Below are 11,186 nucleotides of genomic sequence, written 5' to 3' on the forward strand. Positions count from 1 at the left end.
ATAGGAAAAAGCTTAAGTTTAAGGTTTTTTTTTTTGAAAAAGATCCGTTTTCAATATTCCTGTTTCAATTTGAATAGCATTTTATTCGAATTTTTTTTTGTCTTTAATGAAACATGAGAATAACTTCCAGACTTTATTATAATTGTGTTTTTCAAATTATTATTTATAATTTGAGATTTTTAGTCGGTCAATAATAAAAATTTTGTTTATAAATTTCTTATTTTTCACTTGCTACTTATTTGAGTTTCTGATTTCTTTTACCGGCAAGTGCTTAAAATATAATAGCTACACAATTATAATTTGAATCTTTGAAATATAATATAGAAAAAAAAATATTTAAATAAAATTTGTTATCTGTGTATTTGCAAAATTTTTTATAAAATTGCAGTCAATGAGTTTGAAATTCTATAGCAACCTTATATGCCTCACATGGTCAAAAATATTTTATTGATTATTATAACCTTAAAAATTCTACACAGAGAAGACATTACTATTTTTTTTGTTAAATATTAAAAATTTTGATTATAATTTCGAGAAATATTTAAAAATAATCTCATGCCTTTGGATTCCGTTAAAAATTAAAGGGACTTAAATTAAAGGACTATCAACTAGAAATAAAATTATGTGCGAATAGTAAAAGATTTTTTGATTTTAATTTTTAATAATGAAAATTTTAAAATATTTGCTCAACTTCACATGGTTTTTTAACAAGCTAAAGTCGTCTGAATATAAATTCATATAGTATGCTTCGTTCTTGTAGTAAAATTTTCATATAAAAATTTTCTGGCACATATTGCATAAATTCAGGCTCAAAAATTTATTATCTATGGTTTTTATCTTCGATAGATTTGACATTTTATAATTAAAAAAATTTTATACATAAAAAAAAACTAGTTAGCTTTCACTTGAAACGAAATACCTTAAGAAATTTAATACACAAATTTTTTCACTTTCGTTTTCTTAAATTAACCATTTATGCTATTAATTAATTATTTATGTATGCTATTTTTTAAATTAAATTGTGTTTATGCCAATTTATTACCCTTCAACTTACTTCAGATTTTGAAAAGGATTTTATATGTAGATAAACTAACAATATTTACTTGAAAACAATGTTACAAATTATCCCAAGTTTTAAGATTCTCCAAACTTCTTTTAATTCACAATTAAATTTTTTTATAGTCATACTATTAACAAACTTTTAAGAAATCTAAATACAGGTCTGACCTCCACAACACACAACACTATTTTACAAAAAAATTAGTTCGTGTATATACTGAGAATTTACGCTAAGAACTACAGAAAATAAAATACAAATTAGTAATTTTCAAATGCATTTCAAATTGTACACGTAAAACGACTTTTACACGTTTTGTATGACATACAACATTCAATCCTCATGTTAAACTTGCAAATCAAAAATTTCGTATGATAGAGTTTGTTCACACACTTTGTATGTTATGATAGAGGTTGTTGAAAATTTTGGCTTAAAAAGAATTTATATTTCCTGATTTCGTGTTATGAATGCAATTGCCATGAAAATAACGTGAAACTTATTCGTATTTAGGAATTGAATTTCGGTTTATAGTCGTATCATCGTAAGGCGTTAAAAATTCAAAAAATTATTATAAATTTCTTACTGCAAATCGTATACTAAATATTGATAACATTATTCACCTGACGAAATTAATAAAATTCGAGCATAATTTAATTCATAACCTGATGAAATGGCGCAAAACGGTGTTTACGCTATACAATTGAATGTCTGTTACCGTTAGATCAGAAACTAAGTAATATAAGATAACTATGTTAAGATAAGTATGGCAGTGCAAGCTGCATGGAGTATCACATATGAACATTACTAATTAATATTGCTTAATCCCAAAACTTTGTGCTTTTTATTTCAATATGTTTCACAACTCTACTTAGAGAAATTCCTCAAAATTTTGATTGCATTAAAATAACAACCTTGAATAGTCATCGATTGGTCACGAATATATTTAAGAGCACATCAGGAAACCAAAAAATTTGTTATAAAATTAAGAGTTTTGAAAGTGTCTTACTTAAATTTCCTTAAAAGCCTTTAATTCTCAAGGGATAATTTCAAAAGAATAATTATTAAAAATCTAAAAATTCAAACATTTTTTGTTTATAAAATTTTTATTATAATATTACTGGGCAACATACACATTTACTTACTAAGAATTTCTATACATATTTTTTTTTTCTATATACTTATTTTATATAATTATTTTTCTTTTTGTTTTTTTATTTTTTGTGTACCTTAATTTACAACAACTCCCTGACTATAATATTTTAATAATATCTATAGTATGGTGTATAATTTGGTACAGCATATTTTGGAACATATTCAGATGCAGCTGGTACAGCCATATCTTCTGGTACTGCCATTTCGTCAACTGAAGCAGAATATGGAGCGGCATATGGAGCAGCATATTGTGGAAGTGGTTCAGAATAAGCACCACCAACATGAGCAGCACCAGCACCAGGTTTACATGGAACACTTTGTACTAATGGTGCACAACTAACAAGAACACTTTTTTGACATGGTGGTCCTCCTTTTAATCCAGCTGGTCCATAAGCTGAGCCGCTAACAGCAACAATTGTTAATGCAATAGCAATGATAGCAACGAATGATTTCATTTTTAGTTAAAATTTTAAAGTTAAACTCTTCAAAAAAAAATGTTTTGTTAGATTTTTTTTTACGGATATGTTCCTTTGATTTCTAACAGTTGATAACTGATAAGTGAGTATATGAAATTCACAGTTTATATACGCACACCACTGATATTATTAAATCAATACATTATTTATAAAAGTGTTAAATTTCAAGGGAAATTTTGAAAAACAAAAAGAAAAAAGGAAGTGCAACAATTGCAATTTTATTAAGTAAATGTTTTTCTTCCTTCTTAAAAAATTATCAAGTTTTTTAATTGGGCAACGTGCTGTTTAAGCATTTTATAAAACAAATTTGTAGTAATTAAAAAGGATATTATTTGAAATCGTTTAAGAAGTCATTGAACTACATTTTTTTTGCGAAATGGTCTATATTGCAATGTAAAGTAATTTTCAATGATTTTAGAAAATTTTCTTTTGAAGTTCAATTCCTATTACATGCCTGAATATCCTCATAATTAATTTATGTATAAAATGAACATTTTATTTAAATAATTTATGTGTTTTGTGAATAAATATTAAAATTTAAATTTATTTTAGGATATTTAAGAAAATTTTCCCGAATTCAATCATTTTCTTAAAAATTTTTTAACAATTAATTTTGTGGCTACACCACAAATACTTCTTTAATACAACCATTTGCTATTTCATACCTAAGAAATTTAATTGATTTATATATAGACAGTAAACTGAATTTTCGAAAATCTCTAGTCTAACTAGAACACTTAAAATTTTATTTTATTTGAGTTCATTAATTTTCGCAGGAAATTTAAATTGGCGAGACCATAACATAATAAACTTTCTCTTAAATCTACAAAATTGTTCTAAAGCTATACAAATATGTTTTTACTTTAATAATCCTAAATTTCTTTTCAAATTTGACAAAATACAAAAATAACCCAGTGGTACTTAAAATAATCTTCTATAGCAAAATTAATGTGATTTAGGTGCAATTAATAGCAATATAAACTTTTGAAATGTGAACAATTAACCTGAGTATTAAAAGAATCATTAAGTGCTTGTTATGTAATTATTAATTTATTAGTATCTAAGCATTCTGATATTATAAAAGAACACTATATATAGCAACTATAAGGTCATAATGGTAGTAAGAACACGTACGAATTTTTTTTAATATACACGGTGTATAATAGGGAGATACTGCAATAATAAGATGTCAAAGAAAATAGATTTATTCAAAAGAGAATTAGTGCATAGTATAACTAAGTTCATCTTATAATCAGTCGTGACTGCACATGGTAACTTAAAATTTCTATTCTAATACTCTTAAAGCGGAAATCTTTGTAATACGCTGATTATCGTCAAGTCAAAGACATTTGCTGTAAGAATTTAATATTGTATTCAAATTTTCTAATTATGATTTGTCATACTCGTATGTATAACAGTCATACGTATAATATATTGTCATGTATATAACTTAGAATTCGGAAAACCAATTTATTGAATATCAAATTACTTTTTAAATTGATTTGCAGACTGTACCTTTTATATAATTTAATTGATTTGAATACAAGCTAATTTAATAAAATTTACATTTGTTATAGCATTTTAATTAATTACAAAATTTACATATATACAACAATACAAAACAACATCAGCAAAAACAACATTAACAAAAAAAAAAACAAAAGTTTGAAACAAGATGCCATCGCGTGCGTTGGCGTTATATTAATTTTTACTTCAACTACATTTTTATTATAAAAAAATTGAAGATCATTTCGAAATTGAGTAATTGAATACCAAGGTTAAAATCCTCCTACAATTTTGTTAAAAACAAAAAATTGAAAAGAAAAAATATTAAAAAAATAAGGAATCAAATATCCTAAAAATAAAGTAGAAAAAAAATATGAATTAATTTAATTTTAATATTAAATAAAAAATTTTGCTGATCATAAACTTTAATTGTAACATATATAACCGACCCAATTTAAATATTTAAATATCAGTTTACAATTATCAGTTAAAATTAATTGATCCAATTCTAGATTTTTATATTATTGAGTAGTTAGAATATACGAAATCGAAAAAAAAAAATATAATGAAAATTTTCATTGCTTTATTAAGTATATTTGCTTTAACAAGCGCTTATTATTATAATGAAGAACCTGAAGAATATAATAGATGGGGACGTTCATATGGTGGTCATGCTGGTTTATCACATCATGCTGGACCAAGCTGTAAAAGTGTATTAGTTAGTTGTGCACCAATTGTACAAAAAGTTCCATGTAAAAGCGGATATGGTGGTCATGGTGGCTATGGAGCTTCTGCTGATGCATATTTAGGTTCAACACATAAAGCACCACCAAAAGCACCACCAGCACCACCTAAAGGACCAACCAAAAAAATAGATCAATATTGAATTTAATATAATATAAAAAAAAAAATTAATTGTTTTTGTTTTTTCATACACGTTATATAAATAATTCCTGTTCCTTATTATATTATAATGGGCTAGTGCAAAAAAATAAATAAATAAATAAATATAAATAGTCATAATAGTAATTATTTTGTTTTTCTTTTATATTTAGAAATAATTAGACATACTTTACAGGTTATAATAATATACTCAATTAAATAAATTGTGCCTAAAGATTAAGGGGTTAAAATAGAATTTAGTGAATTGCTCGTGTTTTGCTGTATTCTTAGTATGATGTGAAAGGAGTCAGTATAGCTTATTAGTGTAGTGTCTTATTTCTCATGATAATTCTTTAAAGCATAAATAATTGAAATGGAATTTTTTTTTAATTAAACCATAATTTAGAGGTTCAATTTGAAATTCGACACATTAATTGTAATTTCATGTGCATAAACTAGAGTTACTTAAATGTGACTCAACCTAAGGAGTAATAAGATATACGATTTCCATTGAGTTATAAAAAAATATGAGAGTATTAAAGGTTTTTTGACAATTCAATAAATCTCATTCTCTTAATGAGTTAATTTGAATTCATGTTTGAAACTATCTGAATTTAAGATTTTTTTTTCATTCTGTAATGAAAGTGGTTTCTTTTGGTCTTTATTATCCGAATTTGGAAAGTAATTTTAACTTTGAATTGGGCTTTATTTCGTAGCTAATAAATATTTTTTATTGTAATTAATAATAAGTGAATTTTAATTGATTGTATAGTTTCATTGGCCAGAACACAAGATTTCAACAAAACAAAAATAAATTTAATTATCATTCAGTAGCTTTCTTCACCCATTTTTAAAAGTTGTATGGTAACCACTGCATTCATAGGACCCAAACTGAATAGGGTTCATCCAGCTAAAATCCTCTTTAATTTGTCACTAGACGGAAAGACGTACAGGCAGACAGAATTACTTAACATACTTAAAACATACTTGCACTTATATCTGAGACTGTTACTCTAAAGCTTTACTAAAAGATTGTTAAATTAATAATGTCATTCAATAAATCGTTTCGTACGGGTATAATCATTCACGCAAATTGCAGAAATAATGTTATGCAAACCAAATTAAAGAATACTTTGGAAAATATTCTCAATTTTTTAGTTACCGTGGTTTTCAAGTTTTAAAATGATTACTATACAGACGTATTATTTAATATTTATAAACTTCTCTAATATTTACGAACGGAAAGTTTATGTTAACATAATGTGGTAAGAAAAATTAAAGTTTTAGCATTGTTTTAAAAATTACCGTCGGAAGTAGGTTTTCAATAGCAATCCACAAAGTTCAACACCTCTGTTTTTGTCATTCTTTAAGAGTTAATCAAGTAGATATAAATATTTTGACTGATATTACTTTGAAATCTTAGTTTATATAGCTATACTTGGAAAAAGTGGGTTAATTTTATGGATTTTTAAAATTGAAAAGGCAATTAAAGCTTTTTTTTATTTATTAAATTTTTTATTATTTTTCATTTATTTCTTAATTTCCTTAAAATTAAAACAAATCCTTAAAATACACATTTTTTTTTATAATACCAATTTTTTAGTTTTTTAAACAAATATTCTTAAAAATATTTTTTAGTATCCATAATCTTCACTTTCATCATAATATCCTGAATATGGAAGATATTGTGGTACATTTTCAGAGTATGCTCCTTTAAGGGAAGGTGCACCTTTGCATGGTACTTTTTGTACAATTGGTCCACAACTTACAAGTATTGATCTAAGAGATTTTGCTGGGCATGGTAATGCTGGTCCTAGTTTAAGTGATCTTTTTTCTTGAGAATATTCTTCTGGTGCTGGTACAGCGTAAACGACAGCGAACACAACAGCGAATACTAAACAAGCGAAGAATTTCATGATGAATTTTTTTTTTTTTTGGTTTAACTTAATGCAAGTAGTTAAGGATAAGAACTAATAATTTTTTGTAACTGATTACAAACTTTTATATAGTCAGTTTTTTCTTGACCTCAATACTTACATGATATTGAACTTGATTTATGAAAAATTATAATAATAAAAATAATTTTTTAAAACGTGTAATATAAAAAATCAATAATAATTTAATTAATTTGTCAGCACTTTTACATAAACGCACATGTAAGTATTGCTCTATAATTTGTTTGTATATATGATATAATATGTTTGCATTAAAAATTAATTTATTGTAACCAACTGAAAAATTAAGGAAATTAGTTAATATTTAATTAGGAAATCTTTTATGCTAGCGAGTAACTTTTGATCTCATTTTCAATAATATCTTGTATAATGATCTAGTAAATCTGATAAGATGGGTTGGAATAAAATGTTTGGCTTAAATAAATCTTAAAAATCACTAAGTTATATACTATACCCAATCGTTAGCAATTAAATATTTGAAATTAAAATTCAAATAAAACTTAAATTCAACACAACAATTAAATTCTAGATTATTATGTTCTATAATTGCTTCTTGTACTTGTAGCCTGTAATTGCAATTCTTAATAAATTTCGAATTTCCAAAATCTTTAATAAAATAATTGTAGTTAATGCTTAAGAGTGGACTTGGATTATTATTTTATCAATAATAAAAATATTGGCTGTTCTTGGCTGTTAAACTGGCTGTTAAAGAACAAAACGTGTAAATTAAGTTTTAGTTTTAGGAAAAACAAAACATAGAGATCTTGTAATAATTTCCTTTTTAGCACTTTTCCAAAAAATTTTTTGAAAAAAGTGCTTATTAGTTTCACTCTGTCTGTCCGTCCGTCCGTCCGTCCGTCCGTCCGTCCGTGGACACTTTTTTTGTTTACAAAACTTCTACAGCCTTTAAGATAGAAAGCTGAAATTTCATACGTACATAGATCTTCACTAGAAACTTATTTCCGTAGAACAAAATTTTTACCTATCTCCCCCCCTCTAGAAGTTATACCCCCCCAAAACCCTAAAAATGGCCTTTTTTAAATATTTGTTGCAATGAAAACATAAGCATTTTTGAAATTTTGCAAACGCAGAAAGGCAGTAGCTTGCTTCCCCTAGCGCGATATACTATAGTTAAACTTTAGAAAAACAAAATGGCCGTTCAAATTTACCGTTATCTTAAGTCCTTTTTTTCCAAATTTTTGATGTCATTTTTCTTCTAGACCCCAGCCTGTAGAAGCTTGAAATTTTAGAAGCTTTTAGACATTAACAAATAGTTCATTTCGTTGGAAAAAAATTTTTTTCCATCTCCACCCCCTCTCAAGTTATCACCTCTTGAAATTCGTAAAATTTGAATTTTTGACTCCTTATATTTCCGAAACCGCAAGCTTTTCCAAATTTTTATAAACGCAAAAAGCTAACGGTAAATTCCATGAAATTAAAAAATATAATTATTTTTTTTAACTCACACAATTAACTCTTAAAATCGAGCATTATGTTAACCCCACTTTATATTAATTTTTTCTTTATTTCAAAGACTACATAAATCGTTCATCCTAAATATATGCAATCCTAGAATTAGTTTTGTATATGAATGAAAATAATTTTAATAGTTTGATAGGTTTACATAGACTGTATATAAAAGCAGAATTTTCAGTTGTTGAAGGGAAAAGTGCTGCAATACAAACCATTGGTTTGACCCAACTTTATTCTTGGAAAATTTCTGATATCACACGGAAATTTATCTATATTCTTAAAAACTAGTAAAATTTATATTTAGAGTACATTTAAAAAATATGAACATGGCATATTTTTATGTGAATAATATGTACACAATACTATTGTTCGAAGTAATATAACATACTATTAACTTAGTTGGGTTACACTTAAGGCATTAAACGCAAAAAAGTATATTTCGTGTGCATATTTTTAATGCGCCTTTTGGCCAAACTATGTACATAGGAAAAATTGAAATATCGAGAATCGAAAAGTCTAAATACAATCTTCAAAAATTCATATATTCGACATACATACATACGTCAATCTACATTTAATATGTACTTAAACATAATTGTGAGTACTCGGACAGAAATGTACTGGTATTCACATTTTCATACAATATTAAATTGTATAGGGTAGAAGTTTAATTTGAAAATTAGCTACGACTTTTCAAAACAGGTTCAATTGTGATGCAGAAAATCTCTAAAATATCTTAAATTTTCTTAAATATTCAATAAATTAATCAATGAGTACAAAATGTACAGTAACATTTAATATTAAAATAATAAATAGAGGGGGAGGGGGGGGGGGGCATAGTATGTAATCTCAATCATAACAACGTTTATAATTGTACGTAAACATGCGTTAAGACAACGTGTACAACATGTGCGTTATATGTTTATCAAACAAAATTTTACAAAATATTAAATTACAATACAATTTTAAGAATAATTAAAAATAATACACACATAATTATATTTTAATTTTCATTGCCAAAAATATTATGTAAAAATGCTGACCTTCAATTAAGTTCAATAATATTTTGAGTAATAAAAAAATGCATTTTAATCAAAAAGGTTAATTACGTACATAATAAGAAGTTATTCTGCGTAATTAATTGAAATATATTTTCAAAATTTTCAACTAAATATTATAAGTGAATAAATCAATATAAAAGTTGGTATATAAATTATCGAAAATATATTATCGATTATCAGTTTTCTCCTTCATTCAATTGAATTAACTTCATATATTTCGAAAATTAAAAAATTAAAAAAATTATTTAATTCAAAATGAAATTCTTTGCTTGCTTTGTATTTGCTGTTGTATTTGCTGTTGCTTATGCTGTTCCAGCACCAGAAGAATATAATCAGGAAAAACGATCACTTAAAGCAGGACCATTGGCACCACCATGTCAAAAATCTGTTCTTGTTAGCTGTGCACCATTAGTACAAAAAGTTCCATGTAAAGGTGCAGCTGCCCTTAAAGGAGCCTATTCCGAAAATGTACCACAATATCTTCCATACTCAGAATATTATGATGAAAGTGAAGATTATGGATATTAAAAAAAAACATGAAAAAAGCTTGCCGTACATTATTATATGCAAATATAATTAAGAATAGATTAATATAATTAGGAACGCATGTAAAAATGTTATCGGAAGATCCCAGTTTTATTTTAAATATATTTTAAGTAATTAATTGTTATATAATTTTTATATAGATATATGGAAAATAAAATATTATCCAAAGTGAAAAGATAAAAAATTTTTTTGTTTTTATTTTTTTTTTATTGAATTGCAGGATGTTTTTCAGGATATAGATAAGATTTTGTCTTAATAAAATTTTCATTTACTTTTCTAATAATTTAAGGTTTGTTAAAGTGTTTTAACAATATTATATGCAATAAATTACCCACAGTTTTTAAGAGTCGTTATAACTCAGAAAATTTTTAATTATTTTTAAAATTATTTAGATATTTGCAGGAAATTTCAGGTAACTTCTTTACAATGATTTAAAATCATGTGCTGAGTGATTGCAATTGTTCCAAGCCAATGTTCTAGCATTTATTCAAAATATCACATAAATGGTATTTCCTTTATAACAAAATTGTATTTTAGGCAGTCCCATTCAAGCCCCATCGCTCAATTTATTCATTTTTCATAATTACCACGTGAGATTTTTTATGCTAAATTTTTCAATATTTACAAGTAATTATAAAACTTGACTTTCGTATCTTGCAATTATGTAGATGAATTTTAGTCTCTTAAATTATTATTAAATGGAATTTTCATATTAAGAATTTAAATAAATTAAAATACAATGAGCTTAAAATACAAGGCCATTACATACATAATACATATTTTAAAAAATATAACAGTATAACAGAAAATATTTCATAAATTAAAATAAGAGAATTTATTATTTTTCTCTCATTTTTTGAGTAATTTTTGTATGAGTAATTTTTGTATGTAAAATTTATTGATATTAGCTATGTGGGAAAAATTGAAAATTTTCTTTGTATGCAAAACTTTGAAGTCGGCATTTTCTTATGTACTACTTATGCATGTATAACATCATTACATATATAAATAATTGCTCCATGATGTTATTTCCACATACAAATTATTAATTATTATTAATATTATTATGAACCCTTCT

The 11,186-nt window shown here is 25.3% G+C and overlaps 1 protein-coding gene across 1 annotated transcript; it reads right to left on the reverse strand.

The window, feature by feature from the left end:
• Positions 1–2,307: 2,307 nt before the first annotated feature.
• Positions 2,308–2,734, reverse strand: LOC129610695 (vitelline membrane protein Vm26Ab-like). The gene has a single exon (XM_055523345.1). It carries the CDS (start codon positions 2,662–2,664, stop codon positions 2,317–2,319), a length of 348 nt encoding a protein of 115 aa, XP_055379320.1. The 5' UTR covers positions 2,665–2,734; the 3' UTR covers positions 2,308–2,316.
• Between the last annotated feature and the right edge of the window lie 8,452 nt (positions 2,735–11,186).

The sequence above is a fragment of the Condylostylus longicornis genome, unplaced genomic scaffold (genome assembly GCF_029603195.1).
Source record: "Condylostylus longicornis isolate FDR11 unplaced genomic scaffold, ASM2960319v2 ptg000046l, whole genome shotgun sequence".
Lineage (NCBI taxonomy): Eukaryota > Metazoa > Arthropoda > Insecta > Diptera > Dolichopodidae > Condylostylus > Condylostylus longicornis.